The sequence below is a fragment of the Borostomias antarcticus genome, assembly GCF_949987555.1.
Source record: "Borostomias antarcticus genome assembly, chromosome: 30".
NCBI classification, from domain to species: Eukaryota; Metazoa; Chordata; class Actinopteri; order Stomiiformes; family Stomiidae; genus Borostomias; species Borostomias antarcticus.
This window is the reverse complement of record NC_140263.1, coordinates 1262054-1287456: the sequence shown is the minus strand read 5'-3', so window position 1 is coordinate 1287456 and position 25403 is coordinate 1262054. Positions and strand designations below refer to the sequence as shown.

The following is a 25403-nucleotide window of genomic DNA, read 5'->3' as shown; positions in this document are numbered from 1 at the left end:
TGCAATCATGCTGATTTTTTAATATGTTGTTACCACACTCAAAGGGAGCAGGACGGTCTTTGATCGGACCCGCTAGGAGCTAGCATGCCTGCACGGGAACACTGACAATTTTGATGTGGGATGCCCATTTGGGAATCTTTCTTGATTCCCAAATAGGCAGTGTGGTTCTGGTACTTGCAAATGTCAAATCAACACAGGACCCCTCTAGCTGGTCTTGGGGCATGCTAAACCCCCCACACCCTGATAAGCAAGACTCTACTTTGATGGTAAGTGTCCAATTGGGGACGTCCATATGGGAATCAAGAAAGATTCCCAAATGTACAGTATGGTTCTGGTACTTGCAAAGGTCCAATCAACACAGGACCTCTCTAGCTGGTCTTGGGGCATGCTAATACCCCCACACACCAAGGGACAAGACTGTACTTTGATAGGAAATGCCAAAAATGGGATGCCCATTTGGGACTCTTTCTTGATTCCCAAATGGGACAGTATGGTTCTGGTACTTGCAAAGGTGCAATCAACTCAGGACCCCTCTAGCTGGTCTTGGGGCATGCTAAGACCCCCACACACCAAGGCACAAGACTGTACTTTGATAGGCAATTGCAAAAATGGGATGCCCATTTGGGAATCTTTTTTGATTCCCAAATGGGACAGTATGGTTCTGGTACTTGCAAAGGTGCAATCAACTCAGGACCCGTCTAGCTGGTCTTGGGGCATGCTAAGACCCCCACACACCAAGGCACAAGACTGTACTTTGATAGGAAATGTCAAAAATTGGATGCCCATTTGGGAATCTTTTTTGATTCCCAAATGGGACAGTATGGTTCTGGTACTTGCAAAGGTGCAATCAACTCAGGACCCATCTAGCTGGTCTTGGGGCATGCTAAGACCCCCACACACCAAGGCACAATACTCTACTTTGATAGGAAATGTCAAAAATGTCCAATTTGTGAAAGATTCCCAAATGTCAAAAGAGTCCCCAATGGGGATTCCCCAATGTCAAAAGAGTCCCATATGTACGCCCCCCTGCGAGTCCCAAGTGTCAGAAAGAAACCCCAATGTACGCACCCCCGGCGAGTCCCAAGTGTCAAACAATTCCCCGGTGGGCGGAGGGAATGACAGTTGGTGACCTTTTCATGTTTCTGAACATATTCATGGCTTCATGACCCTTTTACTAAAGCAAGACACTTGCAACCACTTGTATGTTAAAGTGGACATTACAAACAACGTGTGATCCGATTTTTGTGCACATTGGTCAATGTTAAGACCTTCAAAATGAGTTCCAAAGTTTGAATTTTCGAACAGGATTCCCAAATGTCAGTGGTGTACATTTGGGAATCTTTCAGGGGTAAATGACACTTTCACTAAAGCTAGAAACTTGCAACCACTTCTAGGTTAAAGTGGACATTACAAACAACGTGTGGTCAGATTTTTGTGCACATTGGTCAATGGCAAGACCTTCAAAATGAGTTCCAAAGTTTGAATTTTAGTCAAGGATTCCCAAATGTCAGTGGTGTACATTTGGGAATCTTTCATGGATAAATTACCCTTAATATTACACTACCCAGATAGCAAAAAGTCATTGAATCAACATTGAGATATTGTCACGCTGAAGATTGAGATCAACATTGATGTCAGACATTGAAAATAACATTGAAAGTGCTCGCTATGATCAACATTGAAAGAACATTGAATTTTCAATCAATCCCGACAATGAATCAACCTTGATTCAATGACGATATGATCAACATTGAAAGAATGTAGAATTGCATCAACATTGATTCAACTATATTATGCATTGCATTATACATTGAAACAATGTTATTCAAAATAACTAGTAATCAATAATTTTATAGTGTTCGAATTTACTTTCATCCTGTTTCAGCTTTCTTATCTCTAGCTTGACCTTTATTAGTGCCGCTTATATTCCATTTCCAATCTCGTGCTTTCCATACCCAGTTTCTTGCTTTCTATAGTCACAAGTAGCTTGCGCTTGTATATGGCACGTACATCCTGCTACTACATCTGAGACACTACAGGGAACCGACCAAGATATCTTATACAATGCTCTATGAACAAAAAAAGAGCCCATTACTCATTCAGTTATTTATTACAGTACTGTTTCAATTATATGAACATTGTACATCGTTTGTACACTTAAGCACACAACATTCACACAAAACATTTCCTGAAACTCCAGGGGACACAAAAACCTGGCATCTGCAAACAGGGTTGTCATACTCAGAAAGGCCGTCGTGCAGAATAAGACGACATGAACAAAAAATAACAAACCCACTCGAAACAGTAGAAAGTGTGAAAGGACGGGAGAGAACAGGTATGAACTTAATCTGAATGAATTATACCTAGTCCTTTTAACTCTTAAGACTTCTCTTTCCGTCGTACCCCGCCATTCCTCTCTGGTGCGTAACGCAGCCACTTCTGCACTCCATCCCTGTAAGTCAATTCCGTCAGCCTGCGGTCAAATTGACGAGCAGCAACTGAAAAAAAAAAAAGGTTATAATTTAGTTATTTTTAATTATAATAATAGGGAGAAGAAAGCTGCAGTGGATGCGTTCCAGTGTGTACTGTAGTGTACTAGATTTTCAGGCGGCCTTAATTGAGCAATTCACCCATCAACCCACCCTCAAGCCTATCTTCATATAATTGATTCACACCAAGGCCTGATTCATACTCACGTAAGCAACGCAAGCTACGTTATGAGCGTAAGCTCCAATACGACTCTGAGCTTGTGTATTGTCAGATGTAATATATCACCAGTCCAGCAGGGGGGGCAAATAGGTCTATACGGCGAAAACCATGGTGAAAGTTTAGCATCCCTATCGGAAACACAAGGAATTGCATTTGTGCTTGCATCAAGTGACAAATTTCGGCATTACACACGCAAGGAAGTCTTGCGTAGCCTTGCGAAGCTTGCATTGCTTGCGCTTATGTAGAATATGCGTAGAGTATGAATATGTAGAGTATGAATGGGCCCTAATACTCAATTCTGTCTACTCTGTGTCTCAGAGGAGTAAAGTACTAATACTAGTATTTTGAGGTGCAGGCTCACCAAACATGCAGTCCTGCATCAGTGTGTCCTTGAAGGCCCTCTTCTCTCCCTTTCCCACCCAGTTAAAAATGCAGGCTAGAGTGTTTGTCATGGCAGCGGATAGCATTCGTCGGATCATGTTTTCAGAGTTGGTCCCTCCAACTAATGCCAGGCGCGTAATCTTAACAGATTAGAGAGAAAATGGTTAGTGTGCTACAGAATACTATGTAAATGCACAGAGTATCTACTCATTTATAAATAATTACAAATGTAATGAATTTTAAGTTGTTCACCATCTTTTGACGGACTGCTTCCTCCCTCAGAGCAGCTTCAGCCTCATCAAACTGCTCCTCGTTGGTGAGTGGCAGCACGATGGGGAAGTTGTCTTCTCTCGGTGACACTGGTCCAGCTCCATGAATATTCAGTTTAGCAATCTCAGTCTTTATAAACTGAATGTCACGTGAGATCTGTTTCACCTCCATACATAGCTCCGTAAGAATCTTTGTGTTTCTCATGGCAGCAATGTCTTGGGGGGAAAAAAAGAATTGGTTTTACATTAAATTTCAAGGATAGATTCACCATTTACACCATTTGTGTAAGTTATATGTAAGCTCTTCAAAAAAGTTTGGAAACATTATTTCAGTCAATCATTTCTCCCCTTTAGTAATAGCAATTGGTGTTGTATTTTATACCATTGGAAAGCATTTTTAGTCACCTTTACAACGAGGTACAACTTGTAAGGATTGTGCATTTGTGGAATGAGCAACACAGCTAAACGTGTGGGTAACGCCCCCAAAGAATTTGCCAAAATCCCCTCCTCTCCCTCACTACTCCTCTCCCTCTCTCCTGTCCTCCCTCCTCTCCCTCTTATCCTCCATCCCTCTCCTCCCTCCCTGTCCCTCCTGTCTTCCTTCCCTCCCTCCTATTCTCCCCCCGTCCTCCTTCCCTCCTCTCCTCCCTACTGTCCTGCCTCCCTCCCCCTTGTCCATCCGTTCTTCCCTCCTATCCTCCCTCCTGTCCTCTCCTGTCCTCCCTCCCTCCTGTCCTCCCTCCCTCCTGTCCAATCCGTTCTTCCCTCCTGTCCTCTCCTCCTCCCTTCTGTCCTCCCTCCCTCCCCTCCCCATCCGTTCTTCCCTCCCGTCCTCTCCTCCCTCCCATCCCCCCTCCCTCCATTCCTATACCAACAGGGGATTTTGGCAAAATACCAACATGTTTAGCTGTGTTGCTCATTCCATGAATACAGGATCCTTAGAGTTTCAAAACACCATACAGCTTGGACAAAATAACAATATAATCACAAAAAAGTTACGTAGTGCAGGTTCAAAGGTGAGATAGGTAGTTTGCTTTTGGCTTTATTTGGTAAAATTGGCATAATATCCTTTCAGCTATCAGTAACAGAAGTGCTCTGAGAATAAACTTGGATCTCCGTGTTTACCGCTGTCTCTGTATTTTGGATTAAAAGAATGCACCGCTCCCAAATGTATTGACCAATCAGGGCCTCTATCTCGCCACACCTACCAGTCATGTATGGAGGGAGGGACTACATCATGATTGACAGGAGGGAGGGGCGGGTTCTTTTGGAAAAGATGACCAATCGGAGGCCTTGTTGACGTCAAACTACTTACCCCACCTTTAAGTGCTTAAATTTTAAGCCTAAACTCCAAAAGAAACATGACAAAGATGGGAAAGTCACAAGGGATAGGTTTCTCAGTTCAGAGGGCATCAGTAAGGTTAAGAGCCTGCTCAGAAAGAGGTACTTGCCTTTCAACACTTGGCTTGATTCCCCTCCATATAACCTTCCCGGTGGTGTTTCTGGAGCTGAAGGGGGGTGGGGTGGGGGGCGAGGGGTCAGTTGAGTCAGGCCCGGTGAGCTGAAGCCGTGTGCATAGCTGGCCCCGCTGTCTAAAAGATAAGACTCCATTATTAATTGTTTATAAGCAAATCATGAGAACCAATGCTTCTCGAGCCTAGTGGCCCATAGAGCAGGAGCCTATATCATGTTTCCATAGCGTGAGGCAGCTTGATGGACAAGTACACCCCCTGGACATGAGGCTAGTATGTCGCAGGGACTTACCCCAATCCAACCCTTGATACTGAGTGCCAAGCAGGGAGATATCGGGTACTTTTTTTTTTTTACAGTCTTTGGTATGACTCGGTCAGGGATCAAACTCACAACCTCCCAATCTTAGGGCGGACACTAACCACAAGGCCACTGAGCAACATTTAAGATGAGAAATACATACCATTCCTTGCTTGCTCTGATAGCATAGCGTAGTAGGGGCTGGCGTTACATTTTGGCGTTCCTAGAGAAATAGACAGAAATAACAAAATAAGGCAAATGAACACTATCAAAGTTATCATCCATGAGCACCATATGGCAATTGTACCTAGCTCCATAGGGTTACTTTCCAACTTTAGATAAAGGAGGCCTGTGGGATGAACACACTTGAATACTGAGTGAGTAATTAAAATAATAGTTTACCACCTAACATAAAAAGTCCACATAATAGCCTATTGGTCTACTTAATAACGAGGGTTGCAAGTTGCAACACACACCTGTCATTAGGAGGTGCTGGTCAACTACACAAACACTATAAAAGAATAAAAGAGTTGGCGGACAGACTGAAACGTTGGTCATATGGCAGCTACAGTACATGAGTGTACGCTGACTTAAACCATTGGTCTACTTACCATCATTACAGAGGTCCACTGACCCCAACTCGGCCAAGTAGCTTCCACATAAGCCTACAATGAGAGAATACAAAACATGAACTATGAATGCTGTAACTCGGACAATGGACATTTACATACTGTCAATCCGGAGGTAGTAGTGTGAAGTGGTCCCCTTACCATTATTAGCCTGGCCAAATGACGGAACGTCCTCTGAGTTGCTTCCTCCAGAGGCTAAAAGGGAACAAAATACATGAATAATGGATGCTTTTGAACACATATCACATGACTGATGTTTTTGACGGAGGAACTAAATGCTTGTAAATTAAAGCTCACATGCAATTACATTTTGTTTCTGCCATTTAATTAGTTATGACATACCACTGCTTGCCTTTGGGGTTGGTGCTGAGGGGTACTGGCTGGATTCTTGCAGCACTGTAGTAACAAGTGGAATTATACAATATGTAGGCTACAGTAGGTGTAGCAGTTAGTGCCATAACTGATAGGTGTCACCACTGTACCTGGAAAATGGACATCAGGTGGCTTGACAAATTTTCTCTTAACACTGCCTGTTTCTTGCTCCTCATCCATGTACACAGGATTTGGCCTGGAAAATAAAAAAATAAACATTCAACGTTCCCAGCAATTGAAATAAGGAGCCCATGTCAGGAGCTCATGGCCTGTTTCTGTAGAATGAGGCAGCTTGATGTTCAAGTACACAGACATGACACTAGTCTAACACAGGACTGACATCCAATCCAACCCTTGAGTCTGAGTGCCAAGCAGGGAAGAATAGACCAATTATTGGTTTAAAAACATTGAGATTGGACGCGTAAGTGCCGGTTGCATGCATGTCCCAACAAATCCCCAAGCCTGTTTTAGGGAGAGCTGGTTTCAGTTCATTCAACCTCCTCCTGTATGTTGACTGGACAGGTGCTGCACAATGGTGTTGCGCGCCGATTATCAACGATGTACAAGCTCACAACACACCGTGGATGCGACCGTTGTGAGCTTGTAGGTCTGCTATTCTCGGCCGTTCTCTGCACACAAAACCATCACGCACGGAACTGGAAAAGCAAGCAGACTCGGGTGCCAGGGTGAAGTGAAGCGCTCCCTCCGTATGTCTCGGCTATTGACAGCGACTGGAGGCGGGGTTTGAACTTATTTTTTAACTTATTGTTTACACACAACAGAAACCAAGGATTATATATTTCAGGAGGGAACAATCAAAGTACACATCCTAAGCCTTCTTCCTCTACACTGGGGGTGCTGTGACCACTTTTCCATTGCATCTTGTGAGCGGTTGGGTTCTTTTGGTTCCAGCCTGTGCACGCATACTGGTTCTTATCAGTGTGACGTTGTCTGATAAGGTGTCTATTGAGTTAAAATCAGGCCGGATATCGAACCTGACCTCCTAATCTCAGGGTGGACACTCACCACAAAGCGTATAGGTGTAGGCTAATTAACCAATACATTAAACACATTTGGTTGAGGAATTCAACTGTACCTTACTCTTCTTTTCCCACGTGCATCTTCTTCGTCCTCCGCGTGCATCTTCTTCGTCCTCCGAGTCCAGATCAGTGGTTGGACATCCAGTATTCACATACTTTTCTTCTTTTCTTCATTTCGTTTGGCCTTTTCAAATGAGTCTGTAAAAGAACAAGCAGAAAATAACAGTATGACATTTCTTAATAAGTAGTCATTGTCACAAATTGAATTGACAAGCCTAGATATGGAACAATTCACATCAGACAATAGTAATGCAATTACTACTTACCACAAGTCATCAAGAGCCGGACATTCTCGTATGTGGTCCATCCTTTATGGGGTGTCATATGTTCCTTAAGGGCCTTCGAAAAATTTATGTTTCTGGGGGGCCATAACAATGTACCTTCTTTTGGATTGAACCAGCTGGCAAGAACTGTTGCCAGTTGGAAATAGTGCAACAGCCCAAAGCACCACCTCACTTTCCATCACCTGGGCTGACCTGACCTCAGCTGGACTGGGCTGACCTGACCTCAGCTGGACTGGAATGACCTGAGCTGGACTGGGCTGACCTGGACTGGGCTGACCTGACCTCAGCTGGACTGGGCTGACCTGACCTTAGCTGGACTGGAATGACCTGAGCTGGGCTGACCTGGACTTGGCTGACCTGGACTGGGCTGACCTGACCTCAGCTGGACTGGGCTGACCTGACCTCAGCTGGACTGGAATGACCTGACCTCAGCTGGACTGGAATGACCTGGACTGGGCTGACCTGGGCTGACCTGGACTGGGCTGACCTGACCTCAGCTGGACTGGGCTGACCTGACCTCAGCTGGACTGGAATGACCTGAGCTGGACTGGGCTGGGTTGCGGCTGAGCTGGACTGAGCTGAGCTGGACTGGGCTGACCTGAGCTGGGCTAACCTGAACTGGACTGACCTGGGCTGACCTCAGCTGGACTGGGCTGACCGGGAATGTACTCGGCTGGGCTGACCTGGGCTGGGCTGACCTCAGCTGGACTGGGCTGCCAGTATGCTACTGCATATGAGCTATGCAGGGCTGGACTGGACTGACCTGAGGCTGACCTGAGCTGGGGCTGGGTTGCGGCTGGGCTGACCTGAGCTGAGCTGGGTCTAGGTTGGGGCTGGGCTGACCTGAGCTGGGGCTAGGTTAGGGCTGGGCTGACCTGAGCTGGGTCTAGGTTGGGGCTGGGCTGACCTGAGCTGGGGCTGAGCTGAGCTGGGGCTAGGGCTAGGTTGGGGCTGGGCTGACCTGAGCTGGGGCTAGGTTAGGGCTGGGCTGACCTGAGCTGGGTCTAGGTTGGGGCTGGACTGACGTGAGCTGGGGCTGAGCTGAGCTGAGCTGGGGCTGGACTGACCTGGTGCTGGGGCTGGACTGACCTGGTGCTGGGGCTGGACTGACCTGGTGCTGGGCTGATGCTGATTAAAAGAGGTAAAGAGAGGTGGTGCTAATTATATTACTTGGCCTTGTAGTGAATCCCCTTGACTTGTAGTAAAATCCTGAAATTAGAGGAAACAAAGCAGAATAAAAAAATTATGCATAAACCAACAGTAAAAAATATATATCAGCATATATATCTATGCAACAATTGTATCTAAATATCCTATATGAAGCTTTAACTTTACTAGCTAAAGCCAAGTTAGCAACCAAGAAGGCTGGTTAGAGGATACCAGTTAGCTGACCAAAAACGCACAACATAGTCATCTATGTACAATTTTACCCAAATATCATATATGATGTTTTAACTTGACTGTATCAGACCAAATTTGATGTCATGTCTGAAGGATGGTAGATTAATTTCCGTTAGATAGCATGCCTGCCGCGTTAGCTAGGTGCGAGTACAGGCCTACACATGTTAGCTAGGTGCTAGTACAGGCCTACACATGTTAGCTAGGTGCTAGTACAGGGCTACACATGTTAGCTAGGTGCTAGTACAGGCCTACACATGTTAGCTAGGTGATAGTACAGGCCTACACATGTTAGCAAGGATCTAGTACAGGCCTACACATGTTAGCTAGGTGCTAGTACAGGCCTACACATGTTAGCTAAGTGCTAGTACAGGCCTACACATGTTAGCTAGGTGCTAGTACAGGGCTACACATGTTAGCTAGGTGCTAGTACAGGCCTACACATGTTAGCAAGGATCTAGTACAGGCCTACACATGTTAGCTAGGTGCTAGTACAGGCCTACACATGTTAGCTAGGTGCTAGTACAGGCCTACACATGTTAGCTAGGTGCTAGTACAGGGCTACACATGTTAGCTAGGTGCTAGTACAGGCCTACACATGTTAGCTAGGTGATAGTACAGGCCTACACATGTTAGCAAGGATCTAGTACAGGCCTACACATGTTAGCTAGGTGCTAGTACAGGCCTACACATGTTAGCTAGGTGCTAGTACAGGCCTACACATGTTAGCAAGGATCTAGTACAGGCCTACACATGTTAGCAAGGATCTAGTACAGGCCTACACATGTTAGCTAGGTGCTAGTACAGGCCTACACATGTTAGCAAGGATCTAGTACAGGCCTACACATGTTAGCTAGGTGCTAGTACAGGCCTACACATGTTAGCTAGGCACCTAGGAAGACCATGATGCTAGCACTAGCTAACTTAGTTAACACATGCTAGCACTAGCTCAAACAAAAAACGCACAACAGCCATCTATGCACAATTTTACCCAAATATCCCATCCGATGCTTTAGCTTGACTGTATCAGACCGAATCTGATTTAATTTCTGTAGGATGGTCGAGATTCATGTTGGATCATGAGCTAGCTGCGTTAGCTAGGTGCTAGTCCGGGCCTACACATGGAGCTAGACAACATATCGTCTTCTATGCACAATTTTACCCAAATATTCCATATAATGCTTTATCTTGACTGTATCAGACCAAATTCGATGTCATGTCTGAAGGATGGTAGAGATTTCTTACGGATTTGTGATTTCTTTGACTCCTCTTCGTATGGGGAAAATAAATGGCCGTTGGAACATTAAATGCAAAAGTTTGGAGACCTCAAGTCCCGTGAGATCTGGTTGGTCTCGCGAGCTGCGCAAGGTGGAGGGAGCACCACACATTGAAACAATGTCAATTCATTGTAGGGCATTTCAACATTGAAAAACCAGCATCTATATTAAATTGATTCAACAACACTTTTTCAATCGTTGAAATGGTATCTGTAATAAAACATTGAATTAACATAGATTTTTCAACCTAAACCAAAAATAACCAATTTGACCAAAATCCAACGTTGAATCAATGTCTTTTGCTATCTGGGTAGGGACCACATATTTCACACGCATAACAGGGACAGTGTCTACTATCATAATGTGAAAGAATAAACTGCCCAAGTCCTTCAGAAAAAAAAAGGCCTTGTTGGAGAAACCAAAGTTTATATGGTGTCAGGATCATAGCCCCTGAGACCATCTGTACAGCTTGATCAGATTGAAGCAACTTTTTTTCTGAACATGCAATCATGCTGATTTTTTAATATGTTGTTACCACACTCAAAGGGAGCAGGACGGTCTTTGATCGGACCCGCTAGGAGCTAGCATGCCTGCACGGGAACACTGACAATTTTGATGTGGGATGCCCATTTGGGAATCTTTCTTGATTCCCAAATAGGCAGTGTGGTTCTGGTACTTGCAAATGTCAAATCAACACAGGACCCCTCTAGCTGGTCTTGGGGCATGCTAAACCCCCCACACCCTGATAAGCAAGACTCTACTTTGATGGTAAGTGTCCAATTGGGGACGTCCATATGGGAATCAAGAAAGATTCCCAAATGTACAGTATGGTTCTGGTACTTGCAAAGGTCCAATCAACACAGGACCTCTCTAGCTGGTCTTGGGGCATGCTAATACCCCCACACACCAAGGGACAAGACTGTACTTTGATAGGAAATGCCAAAAATGGGATGCCCATTTGGGACTCTTTCTTGATTCCCAAATGGGACAGTATGGTTCTGGTACTTGCAAAGGTGCAATCAACTCAGGACCCCTCTAGCTGGTCTTGGGGCATGCTAAGACCCCCACACACCAAGGCACAAGACTGTACTTTGATAGGCAATTGCAAAAATGGGATGCCCATTTGGGAATCTTTTTTGATTCCCAAATGGGACAGTATGGTTCTGGTACTTGCAAAGGTGCAATCAACTCAGGACCCGTCTAGCTGGTCTTGGGGCATGCTAAGACCCCCACACACCAAGGCACAAGACTGTACTTTGATAGGAAATGTCAAAAATTGGATGCCCATTTGGGAATCTTTTTTGATTCCCAAATGGGACAGTATGGTTCTGGTACTTGCAAAGGTGCAATCAACTCAGGACCCATCTAGCTGGTCTTGGGGCATGCTAAGACCCCCACACACCAAGGCACAATACTCTACTTTGATAGGAAATGTCAAAAATGTCCAATTTGTGAAAGATTCCCAAATGTCAAAAGAGTCCCCAATGGGGATTCCCCAATGTCAAAAGAGTCCCATATGTACGCCCCCCTGCGAGTCCCAAGTGTCAGAAAGAGACCCCAATGTCACCATTCAAATCCAATAGGGATTCCCAAATGTACAGTATGTTTTATTCATAATTGCAAAGGTCCAATCCACACAGGACCTCTCTAGCTGGTCTTGGGGCATGCTAATACCCCCACACACCAAGGCACAAGACTGTACTTTGATAGGAAATGTCAAAAATGGGATGCCCATTTGGGAATCTTTTTTGATTCCCAAATGGGACAGTATGGTTCTGGTACTTGCAAAGGTGCAATCAACTCAGGACCCGTCTAGCTGGTCTTGGGGCATGCTAAGACCTCCACACACCACGGCACAATACTCTACTTTGATAGGAAATGTCAAAAATGTCCAATTTGTGAAAGATTCCCAAATGTCAAAAGAGTCCCCAATGGGGATTCCCCAATGTCAAAAGAGTCCCATATGTACGCCCCCCTGCGAGTCCCAAGTGTCAGAAAGAGACCCCAATGTACGCACCCCCGGCGAGTCCCAAGTGTCAAACAATTCCCCGGTGGGCGGAGGGAATGACAGTTGGTGACCTTTTCATGTTTCTGAACATATTCATGGCTTCATGACCCTTTTACTAAAGCAAGACACTTGCAACCACTTGTATGTTAAAGTGGACATTACAAACAACGTGTGATCCGATTTTTGTGCACATTGGTCAATGTTAAGACCTTCAAAATGAGTTCCAAAGTTTGAATTTTCGAACAGGATTCCCAAATGTCAGTGGTGTACATTTGGGAATCTTTCAGGGGTAAATGACACTTTCACTAAAGCTAGAAACTTGCAACCACTTCTAGGTTAAAGTGGACATTACAAACAACGTGTGGTCAGATTTTTGTGCACATTGGTCAATGGCAAGACCTTCAAAATGAGTTCCAAAGTTTGAATTTTAGTCAAGGATTCCCAAATGTCAGTGGTGTACATTTGGGAATCTTTCATGGATAAATTACCCTTAATATTACACTAGGAACCACATATTTCACACGCATAACAGGGACAGTGTCTACTATCATAATGTGAAAGAATAAACTGCCCAAGTCCTTCAGAAAAAAAAAAGGCCTTGTTGGAGAAACCAAAGTTTATATGGTGTCAGGATCATAGCCCCTGAGACCATCTGTACAGCTTGATCAGATTGAACCAACTTTTTTTCTGAACATGCAATCATGCTGATTTTTTAATATGTTGTTACCACACTCAAAGGGAGCAGGACGGTCTTTGATCGGACCCGCTAGGAGCTAGCATGCCTGCACGGGAACACTGACAATTTTGATGTGGGATGCCCATTTGGGAATCTTTCTTGATTCCCAAATGGGCAGTGTGGTTCTGGTACTTGCAAATGTCAAATCAACACAGGACCCCTCTAGCTGGTCTTGGGGCATGCTAAACCCCCCACACCCTGATAAGCAAGACTCTACTTTGATGGTAAGTGTCCAATTGGGGACGTCCAATCAACTCAGGACCCTTCTAGCTGGTCTTGGGGCATGCTAAGACCCCCACACACCAAGGCACAATACTCTACTTTGATAGTAAATGTCAAAAATGGGATGCCCATTTGGGAATCTTTTTTGATTCCCAAATGGGACAGTATGGTTCTGGTACTTGCAAAGGTGCAATCAACTCAGGACCCGTCTAGCTGGTCTTGGGGCATGGTAAGACCCCCACACACCAAGGCACAAGACTGTACTTTGATAGGAAATGTCAAAAATTGGATGCCCATTTGGGAATCTTTTTTGATTCCCAAATGGGACAGTATGGTTCTGGTACTTGCAAAGGTGCAATCAACTCAGGACCCATCTAGCTGGTCTTGGGGCATGCTAAGACCCCCACACACCAAGGCACAATACTCTACTTTGATAGGAAATGTCAAAAATGTCCAATTTGTGAAAGATTCCCAAATGTCAAAAGAGTCCCCAATGGGGATTCCCCAATGTCAAAAGAGTCCCATATGTACGCCCCCCTGCGAGTCCCAAGTGTCAGAAAGAGACCCCAATGTCACCATTCAAATCCAATAGGGATTCCCAAATGTACAGTATGTTTTATTCATAATTGCAAAGGTCCAATCAACACAGGACCTCTCTAGCTGGTCTTGGGGCATGCTAATACCCCCACACACCAAGGCACAAGACTGTACTTTGATAGGAAATGTCAAAGATGGGATGCCCATTTGGGAATCTTTTTTGATTCCCAAATGGGACAGTATGGTTCTGGTACTTGCAAAGGTGCAATCAACTCAGGACCCGTCTAGCTGGTCTTGGGGCATGCTAAGACCTCCAAACACCACGGCACAAGACTGTACTTTGATGGGAAATGTCAAAAATGGGATGCCCATTTGGGAATCTTTTTTGATTCCCAAATGGGACAGTATGGTTCTGGTACTTGCAAAGGTGCAATCAACTCAGGACCCATCTAGCTGGTCTTGGGGCATGCTAAGACCCCCACACACCAAGGCACAAGACTGTACTTTGATAGGAAATGTCAAAAATTGGATGCCCATTTGGGAATCTTTTTTGATTCCCAAATGGGACAGTATGGTTCTGGTACTTGCAAAGGTGCAATCAACTCAGGACCCATCTAGCTGGTCTTGGGGCATGCTAAGACCCCCACACACCAAGGCACAATACTCTACTTTGATAGGAAATGTCAAAAATGTCCAATTTGTGAAAGATTCCCAAATGTCAAAAGAGTCCCCAATGGGGATTCCCCAATGTCAAAAGAGTCCCATATGTACGCCCCCCTGCGAGTCCCAAGTGTCAGAAAGAGACCCCAATGTACGCACCCCCGGCGAGTCCCAAGTGTCAAACAATTCCCCGGTGGGCGGAGGGAATGACAGTTGGTGACCTTTTCATGTTTCTGAACATATTCATGGCTTCATGACCCTTTTACTAAAGCAAGACACTTGCAACCACTTGTATGTTAAAGTGGACATTACAAACAACGTGTGATCCGATTTTTGTGCACATTGGTCAATGTTAAGACCTTCAAAATGAGTTCCAAAGTTTGAATTTTCGAACAGGATTCCCAAATGTCAGTGGTGTACATTTGGGAATCTTTCAGGGGTAAATGACACTTTCACTAAAGCTAGAAACTTGCAACCACTTCTAGGTTAAAGTGGACATTACAAACAACGTGTGGTCAGATTTTTGTGCACATTGGTCAATGGCAAGACCTTCAAAATGAGTTCCAAAGTTTGAATTTTAGTCAAGGATTCCCAAATGTCAGTGGTGTACATTTGGGAATCTTTCATGGATAAATTACCCTTAGTATTACACTAGGAACCACATATTTCACACGCATAACAGGGACAGTGTCTACTATCATAATGTGAAAGAATAAACTGCCCAAGTCCTTCAGAAAAAAAAAAGGCCTTGTTGGAGAAACCAAAGTTTATATGGTGTCAGGATCATAGCCCCTGAGACCATCTGTACAGCTTGATCAGATTGAAGCAACTTTTTTTCTGAACATGCAATCATGCTGATTTTTTAATATGTTGTTACCACACTCAAAGGGAGCAGGACGGTCTTTGATCGGACCCGCTAGGAGCTAGCATGCCTGCACGGGAACACTGACAATTTTGATGTGGGATGCCCATTTGGGAATCTTTCTTGATTCCCAAATGGGCAGTGTGGTTCTGGTACTTGCAAATGTCAAATCAACACAGGACCCCTCTAGCTGGTCTTGGGGCATGCTAAACCCCCCACACCCTGATAAGCAAGACTCTACTTTGATGGTAAGTGTCCAATTGGGGACGTCCAATCAACTCAGGACCCTTCTAGCTGGTCTTGGGGCATGCTAAGACCCCCACACACCAAGGCACAATACTCTACTTTGATAGTAAATGTCAAAAATGGGATGCCCATTTGGGAATCTTTTTTGATTCCCAAATGGGACAGTATGGTTCTGGTACTTGCAAAGGTGCAATCAACTCAGGACCCGTCTAGCTGGTCTTGGGGCATGGTAAGACCCCCACACACCAAGGCACAAGACTGTACTTTGATAGGAAATGTCAAAAATTGGATGCCCATTTGGGAATCTTTTTTGATTCCCAAATGGGACAGTATGGTTCTGGTACTTGCAAAGGTGCAATCAACTCAGGACCCATCTAGCTGGTCTTGGGGCATGCTAAGACCCCCACACACCAAGGCACAATACTCTACTTTGATAGGAAATGTCAAAAATGTCCAATTTGTGAAAGATTCCCAAATGTCAAAAGAGTCCCCAATGGGGATTCCCCAATGTCAAAAGAGTCCCATATGTACGCCCCCCTGCGAGTCCCAAGTGTCAGAAAGAGACCCCAATGTCACCATTCAAATCCAATAGGGATTCCCAAATGTACAGTATGTTTTATTCATAATTGCAAAGGTCCAATCAACACAGGACCTCTCTAGCTGGTCTTGGGGCATGCTAATACCCCCACACACCAAGGCACAAGACTGTACTTTGATAGGAAATGTCAAAGATGGGATGCCCATTTGGGAATCTTTTTTGATTCCCAAATGGGACAGTATGGTTCTGGTACTTGCAAAGGTGCAATCAACTCAGGACCCGTCTAGCTGGTCTTGGGGCATGCTAAGACCTCCAAACACCACGGCACAAGACTGTACTTTGATAGGAAATGTCAAAAATGGGATGCCCATTTGGGAATCTTTTTTGATTCCCAAATGGGACAGTATGGTTCTGGTACTTGCAAAGGTGCAATCAACTCAGGACCCATCTAGCTGGTCTTGGGGCATGCTAAGACCCCCACACACCAAGGCACAATACTCTACTTTGATAGGAAATGTCAAAAATGTCCAATTTGTGAAAGATTCCCAAATGTCAAAAGAGTCCCCAATGGGGATTCCCCAATGTCAAAAGAGTCCCATATGTACGCCCCCCTGCGAGTCCCAAGTGTCAGAAAGAGACCCCAATGTACGCACCCCCGGCGAGTCCCAAGTGTCAAACAATTCCCCGGTGGGCGGAGGGAATGACAGTTGGTGACCTTTTCATGTTTCTGAACATATTCATGGCTTCATGACCCTTTTACTAAAGCAAGACACTTGCAACCACTTGTATGTTAAAGTGGACATTACAAACAACGTGTGATCCGATTTTTGTGCACATTGGTCAATGTTAAGACCTTCAAAATGAGTTCCAAAGTTTGAATTTTCGAACAGGATTCCCAAATGTCAGTGGTGTACATTTGGGAATCTTTCAGGGGTAAATGACACTTTCACTAAAGCTAGAAACTTGCAACCACTTCTAGGTTAAAGTGGACATTACAAACAACGTGTGGTCAGATTTTTGTGCACATTGGTCAATGGCAAGACCTTCAAAATGAGTTCCAAAGTTTGAATTTTAGTCAAGGATTCCCAAATGTCAGTGGTGTACATTTGGGAATCTTTCATGGATAAATTACCCTTAATATTACACTAGGAACCACATATTTCACACGCATAACAGGGACAGTGTCTACTATCATAATGTGAAAGAATAAACTGCCCAAGTCCTTCAGAAAAAAAAAAGGCCTTGTTGGAGAAACCAAAGTTTATATGGTGTCAGGATCATAGCCCCTGAGACCATCTGTACAGCTTGATCAGATTGAAGCAACTTTTTTTCTGAACATGCAATCATGCTGATTTTTTAATATGTTGTTACCACACTCAAAGGGAGCAGGACGGTCTTTGATCGGACCCGCTAGGAGCTAGCATGCCTGCACGGGAACACTGACAATTTTGATGTGGGATGCCCATTTGGGAATCTTTCTTGATTCCCAAATGGGCAGTGTGGTTCTGGTACTTGCAAATGTCAAATCAACACAGGACCCCTCTAGCTGGTCTTGGGGCATGCTAAGACCCCCACACACCAAGGCACAATACTCTACTTTGATAGTAAATGTCAAAAATGGGATGCCCATTTGGGAATCTTTTTTGATTCCCAAATGGGACAGTATGGTTCTGGTACTTGCAAAGGTGCAATCAACTCAGGACCCGTCTAGCTGGTCTTGGGGCATGGTAAGACCCCCACACACCAAGGCACAAGACTGTACTTTGATAGGAAATGTCAAAAATTGGATGCCCATTTGGGAATCTTTTTTGATTCCCAAATGGGACAGTATGGTTCTGATACTTGCAAAGGTGCAATCAACTCAGGACCCGTCTAGCTGGTCTTGGGGCATGCTAAGACCCCCACACACCAAGGCACAATACTCTACTTTGATAGGAAATGTCAAAAATGTCCAATTTGTGAAAGATTCCCAAATGTCAAAAGAGTCCCCAATGGGGATTCCCCAATGTCAAAAGAGTCCCATATGTACGCCCCCCTGCGAGTCCCAAGTATCAGAAAGAGACCCCAATGTCACCATTCAAATCCAATAGGGATTCCCAAATGTACAGTATGTTTTATTCATAATTGCAAAGGTCCAATCAACACAGGACCTCTCTAGCTGGTCTTGGGGCATGCTAATACCCCCACACACCAAGGCACAAGACTGTACTTTGATAGGAAATGTCAAAAATGGGATGCCCATTTGGGAATCTTTTTTGATTCCCAAATGGGACAGTATGGTTCTGGTACTTGCAAAGGTGCAATCAACTCAGGACCCGTCTAGCTGGTCTTGGGGCATGCTAAGACCTCCACACACCACGGCACAAGACTGTACTTTGATGGGAAATGTCAAAAATGGGATGCCCATTTGGGAATCTTTTTTGATTCCCAAATGGGACAGTATGGTTCTGGTACTTGCAAAGGTGCAATCAACTCAGGACCCATCTAGCTGGTCTTGGGGCATGCTAAGACCCCCACACACCAAGGCACAAGACTGTACTTTGATAGGAAATGTCAAAAATTGGATGCCCATTTGGGAATCTTTTTTGATTCCCAAATGGGACAGTATGGTTCTGGTACTTGCAAAGGTGCAATCAACTCAGGACCCATCTAGCTGGTCTTGGGGCATGCTAAGACCCCCACACACCAAGGCACAATACTCTACTTTGATAGGAAATGTCAAAAATGTCCAATTTGTGAAAGATTCCCAAATGTCAAAAGAGTCCCCAATGGGGATTTCCCAATGTCAAAAGAGTCCCATATGTACGCCCCCCTGCGAGTCCCAAGTGTCAGAAAGAGACCCCAATGTCACCATTCAAATCCAATAGGGATTCCCAAATGTACAGTATGTTTTATTCATAATTGCAAAGGTCCAATCAACACAGGACCTCTCTAGCTGGTCTTGGGGCATGCTAATACCCCCACACACCAAGGCACAAGACTGTACTTTGATAGGAAATGTCAAAGATGGGATGCCCATTTGGGAATCTTTTTTGATTCCCAAATGGGACAGTATGGTTCTGGTACTTGCAAAGGTGCAATCAACTCAGGACCCGTCTAGCTGGTCTTGGGGCATGCTAAGACCTCCAAACACCACGGCACAAGACTGTACTTTGATGGGAAATGTCAAAAATGGGATGCCCATTTGGGAATCTTTTTTGATTCCCAAATGGGACAGTATGGTTCTGGTACTTGCAAAGGTGCAATCAACTCAGGACCCATCTAGCTGGTCTTGGGGCATGCTAAGACCCCCACACACCAAGGCACAAGACTGTACTTTGATAGGAAATGTCAAAAATTGGATGCCCATTTGGGAATCTTTTTTGATTCCCAAATGGGACAGTATGGTTCTGGTACTTGCAAAGGTGCAATCAACTCAGGACCCATCTAGCTGGTCTTGGGGCATGCTAAGACCCCCACACACCAAGGCACAATACTCTACTTTGATAGGAAATGTCAAAAATGTCCAATTTGTGAAAGATTCCCAAATGTCAAAAGAGTCCCCAATGGGGATTCCCCAATGTCAAAAGAGTCCCATATGTACGCCCCCCTGCGAGTCCCAAGTGTCAGAAAGAGACCCCAATGTACGCACCCCCGGCGAGTCCCAAGTGTCAAACAATTCCCCGGTGGGCGGAGGGAATGACAGTTGGTGACCTTTTCATGTTTCTGAACATATTCATGGCTTCATGACCCTTTTACTAAAGCAAGACACTTGCAACCACTTGTATGTTAAAGTGGACATTACAAACAACGTGTGATCCGATTTTTGTGCACATTGGTCAATGTTAAGACCTTCAAAATGAGTTCCAAAGTTTGAATTTTCGAACAGGATTCCCAAATGTCAGTGGTGTACATTTGGGAATCTTTCAGGGGTAAATGACACTTTCACTAAAGCTAGAAACTTGCAACCACTTCTAGGTTAAAGTGGACATTACAAACAACGTGTGGTCAGATTTTTGTGCACATTGGTCAATGGCAAGACCTTCAAAATGAGTTCCAAAGTTTGAATTTTAGTCAAGGATTCCCAAATGTCAGTGGTGTACATTTGGGAATCTTTCATGGATAAATTACCCTTAATATTACACTAGGAACCACATATTTCACACGCATAACAGGGACAGTGTCTACTATCATAATGTGAAAGAATAAACTGCCCAAGTCCTTCAGAAAAAAAAAAGGCCTTGTTGGAGAAACCAAAGTTTATATGGTGTCAGGATCATAGCCCCTGAGACCATCTGTACAGCTTGATCAGATTGAAGCAACTTTTTTTCTGAACATGCAATCATGCTGATTTTTTAATATGTTGTTACCACACTCAAAGGGAGCAGGACGGTCTTTGATCGGACCCGCTAGGAGCTAGCATGCCTGCACGGGAACACTGACAATTTTGATGTGGGATGCCCATTTGGGAATCTTTCTTGATTCCCAAATGGGCAGTGTGGTTCTGGTACTTGCAAATGTCAAATCAACACAGGACCCCTCTAGCTGGTCTTGGGGCATGCTAAACCCCCCACACCCTGATAAGCAAGACTCTACTTTGATGGTAAGTGTCCAATTGGGGACGTCCATATGGGAATCAAGAAAGATTCCCAAATGTACAGTATGGTTCTGGTACTTGCAAAGGTCCAATCAACACAGGACCTCTCTGGCTGGTCTTGGGGCATGCTAATACCCCCACACACCAAGGGACAAGACTGTACTTTGATAGGAAATGTCAAAAATGGGATGCCCATTTGGGACTCTTTCTTGATTCCCAAATGGGACAGTATGGTTCTGGTACTTGCAAAGGTGCAATCAACTCAGGACCCCTCTAGCTGGTCTTGGGGCATGCTAAGACCCCCACACACCAAGGCACAAGACTGTACTTTGATAGGAAATGTCAAAAATTGGATGCCCATTTGGGAATCTTTTTTGATTCCCAAATGGGACAGTATGGTTCTGGTACTTGCAAAGGTGCAATCAACTCAGGACCCATCTAGCTGGTCTTGGGGCATGCTAAGACCCCCACACACCAAGGCACAATACTCTACTTTGATAGTAAATGTCAAAAATGTCCAATTTGTGAAAGATTCCCAAATGTCAAAAGAGTCCCCAATGGGGATTCCCCAATGTCAAAAGAGTCCCATATGTACGCCCCCCTGCGAGTCCCAAGTGTCAGAAAGAGACCCCAATGTCACCATTCAAATCCAATAGGGATTCCCAAATGTACAGTATGTTTTATTCATAATTGCAAAGGTCCAATCAACACAGGACCTCTCTAGCTGGTCTTGGGGCATGCTAATACCCCCACACACCAAGGCACAAGACTGTACTTTGATAGGAAATGTCAAAAATGGGATGCCCATTTGGGAATCTTTTTTGATTCCCAAATGGGACAGTATGGTTCTGGTACTTGCAAAGGTGCAATCAACTCAGGACCCATCTAGCTGGTCTTGGGGCATGCTAAGACCCCCACACATTACGGCACAAGACTGTACTTTGATAGGAAATGTCAAAAATGGGATGCCCATTTGGGAATCTTTTTTGATTCCCAAATGGGACAGTATGGTTCTGGTACTTGCAAAGGTGCAATCAACTCAGGACCCTTCTAGCTGGTCTTGAGGCATGCTAAGACCCCCACACACCAAGGCACAATACTCTACTTTGATAGTAAATGTCAAAAATGGGATGCCCATTTGGAATCTTTTTTGATTCCCAAATGGGACAGTATGGTTCTGGTACTTGCAAAGGTGCAATCAACTCAGGACCCTTCTAGCTGGTCTTGGGGCATGCTAAGACCCCCACACACCAAGGCACAATACTCTACTTTGATAGGAAATGTCAAAAATTGGATGCCCATTTGGGAATCTTTTTTGATTCCCAAATGGGACAGTATGGTTCTGGTACTTGCAAAGGTGCAATCAACTCAGGACCCATCTAGCTGGTCTTGGGGCATGCTAAGACCCCCACACACCAAGGCACAAGACTATACTTTGATAGGAAATGTCAAAAATTGGATGCCCATTTGGGAATCTTTTTTGATTCCCAAATGGGACAGTATGGTTCTGGTACTTGCAAAGGTGCAATCAACTCAGGACCCATCTAGCTGGTCTTGGGGCATGCTAAGACCCCCACACACCAAGGCACAATACTCTACTTTGATAGTAAATGTCAAAAATGTCCAATTTGTGAAAGATTCCCAAATGTCAAAAGAGTCCCCAATGGGGATTCCCCAATGTCAAAAGAGTCCCATATGTACGCCCCCCTGCGAGTCCCAAGTGTCAGAAAGAGACCCCAATGTCACCATTCAAATCCAATAGGGATTCCCAAATGTACAGTATGTTTTATTCATAATTGCAAAGGTCCAATCAACACAGGACCTCTCTAGCTGGTCTTGGGGCATGCTAATACCCCCACACACCAAGGCACAAGACTGTACTTTGATAGGAAATGTCAAAAATGGGATGCCCATTTGGGAATCTTTTTTGATTCCCAAATGGGACAGTATGGTTCTGGTACTTGCAAAGGTGCAATCAACTCAGGACCCATCTAGCTGGTCTTGGGGCATGCTAAGACCCCCACACATTACGGCACAAGACTGTACTTTGATAGGAAATGTCAAAAATGGGATGCCCATTTGGGAATCTTTTTTGATTCCCAAATGGGACAGTATGGTTCTGGTACTTGCAAAGGTGCAATCAACTCAGGACCCTTCTAGCTGGTCTTGAGGCATGCTAAGACCCCCACACACCAAGGCACAATACTCTACTTTGATAGTAAATGTCAAAAATGGGATGCCCATTTGGAATCTTTTTTGATTCCCAAATGGGACAGTATGGTTCTGGTACTTGCAAAGGTGCAATCAACTCAGGACCCTTCTAGCTGGTCTTGGGGCATGCTAAGACCCCCACACACCAAGGCACAATACTGTACTTTGATAGGAAATGTCAAAAATTGGATGCCCATTTGGGAATCTTTTTTGATTCCCAAATGGGACAGTATGGTTCTGGTACTTGCAAAGGTGCAATCAACTCAGGACCCATCTAGCTGGTCTTGGGGCATGCTAAGACCCCCACACACCAAGGCATAAGACTATACTTTGATAGGAAATGTCAAAAATTGGATGCCCATTTGGGAATCTTTTTTGATTCCCAAATGGGACAGTATGGTTCTGGTACTTGCAAAGGTGCAATCAACTCAGGACCCATCTAGCTGGTCTTGGGGCATGCTAAGACCCCCACACACCAAGGCACAATACTCTACTTTGATAGGAAATGTCAAAAATGTCCAATTTGTGAAAGATTCCCAAATGTCAAAAGAGTCCCCAATGGGGATTCCCCAATGTCAAAATAGTCCCATATGTACGCCCCCCTGCGAGTCCCAAGTGTCAGAAAGAGACCCCAATGTACGCACCCCCGGCGAGTCCCAAGTGTCAAACAATTCCCCGGTGGGCGGAGGGAATGACAGTTGGTGACCTTTTCATGTTTCTGAACATATTCATGGCTTCATGACCCTGTTACTAAAGCAAGACACTTGCAACCACTTGTATGTTAAAGTGGACATTACAAACAACGTGTGATCCGATTTTTGTGCACATTGGTCAATGTTAAGACCTTCAAAATGAGTTCCAAAGTTTGAATTTTCGAACAGGATTCCCAAATGTCAGTGGTGTACATTTGGGAATCTTTCAGGGGTAAATGACACTTTCACTAAAGCTAGAAACTTGCAACCACTTCTAGGTTAAAGTGGACATTACAAACAACGTGTGGTCAGATTTTTGTGCACATTGGTCAATGGCAAGACCTTCAAAATGAGTTCCAAAGTTTGAATTTTAGTCAAGGATTCCCAAATGTCAGTGGTGTACATTTGGGAATCTTTCATGGATAAATTACCCTTAATATTACACTAGGAACCACATATTTCACACGCATAACAGGGACAGTGTCTACTATCATAATGTGAAAGAATAAACTGCCCAAGTCCTTCAGAAAAAAAAAAGGCCTTGTTGGAGAAACCAAAGTTTATATGGTGTCAGGATCATAGCCCCTGAGACCATCTGTACAGCTTGATCAGATTGAAGCAACTTTTTTTCTGAACATGCAATCATGCTGATTTTTTAATATGTTGTTACCACACTCAAAGGGAGCAGGACGGTCTTTGATCGGACCCGCTAGGAGCTAGCATGCCTGCACGGGAACACTGACAATTTTGATGTGGGATGCCCATTTGGGAATCTTTCTTGATTCCCAAATGGGCAGTGTGGTTCTGGTACTTGCAAATGTCAAATCAACACAGGACCCCTCTAGCTGGTCTTGGGGCATGCTAAACCCCCCACACCCTGATAAGCAAGACTCTACTTTGATGGTAAGTGTCCAATTGGGGACGTCCATATGGGAATCAAGAAAGATTCCCAAATGTACATTATGGTTCTGGTACTTGCAAAGGTCCAATCAACACAGGACCTCTCTAGCTGGTCTTGGGGCATGCTAATACCCCCACACACCAAGGGACAAGACAGTACTTTGATAGGAAATGTCAAAAATGGGATGCCCATTTGGGACTCTTTCTTGATTCCCAAATGGGACAGTATGGTTCTGGTACTTGCAAAGGTGCAATCAACTCAGGACCCATCTAGCTGGTCTTGGGGCATGCTAAGACCCCCACACACCAAGGCACAATACTCTACTTTGATAGGAAATGTCAAAAATGTCCAATTTGTGAAAGATTCCCAAATGTCAAAAGAGTCCCCAATGGGGATTCCCCAATGTCAAAAGAGTCCCATATGTACGCCCCCCTGCGAGTCCCAAGTGTCAGAAAGAGACCCCAATGTACGCACCCCCGGCGAGTCCCAAGTGTCAAACGATTCTCCGGTGGGCGGAGGGAATGACAGTTGGTGACCTTTTCATGTTTCTGAACATATTCATGGCTTCATGACCCTTTTACTAAAGCAAGACACTTGCAACCACTTGTATGTTAAAGTGGACATTACAAACAACGTGTGATCCGATTTTTGTGCACATTGGTCAATGTTAAGACCTTCAAAATGAGTTCCAAAGTTTGAATTTTCGAACAGGATTCCCAAATGTCAGTGGTGTACATTTGGGAATCTTTCAGGGGTAAATGACACTTTCACTAAAGCTAGAAACTTGCAACCACTTCTAGGTTAAAGTGGACATTACAAACAACGTGTGGTCAGATTTTTGTGCACATTGGTCAATGGCAAGACCTTCAAAATGAGTTCCAAAGTTTGAATTTTAGTCAAGGATTCCCAAATGTCAGTGGTGTACATTTGGGAATCTTTCATGGATAAATTACCCTTAATATTACACTAGGAACCACATATTTCACACGCATAACAGGGACAGTGTCTACTATCATAATGTGAAA

The 25403-nt window shown here is 44.5% G+C and overlaps 2 protein-coding genes across 2 annotated transcripts; both read right to left on the bottom strand.

Moving 5' to 3' along the window:
• Nucleotides 1-2172: 2172 nt before the first annotated feature.
• On the bottom strand, nt 2173-3652 carry LOC311327167 (uncharacterized protein). The gene is made up of 3 exons (XM_084460194.1): nt 3343-3652; nt 3071-3230; nt 2173-2498 (listed from the first exon to the last, which is right to left on the bottom strand). The coding sequence occupies exons 1-3, from the start codon at nt 3562-3564 to the stop codon at nt 2380-2382; spliced, it is 501 nt and encodes a 166-aa protein (XP_084316320.1). The 5' UTR covers nt 3565-3652; the 3' UTR covers nt 2173-2379.
• Nucleotides 3653-4702: 1050 nt separating this feature from the next.
• LOC311327088 (uncharacterized protein) lies at nt 4703-7971 on the bottom strand (the record flags this gene model as incomplete). The annotated part of the gene is made up of 9 exons (XM_084460111.1): nt 7497-7971; nt 7227-7368; nt 6241-6326; nt 6101-6154; nt 5900-5953; nt 5741-5794; nt 5293-5352; nt 4811-4951; nt 4703-4707 (listed from the first exon to the last, which is right to left on the bottom strand). Exons 2-9 carry the CDS (start codon nt 7271-7273, stop codon nt 4703-4705), a joined length of 501 nt encoding a protein of 166 aa, XP_084316237.1. The 5' UTR covers nt 7274-7368; nt 7497-7971.
• Between the last annotated feature and the right edge of the window lie 17432 nt (nt 7972-25403).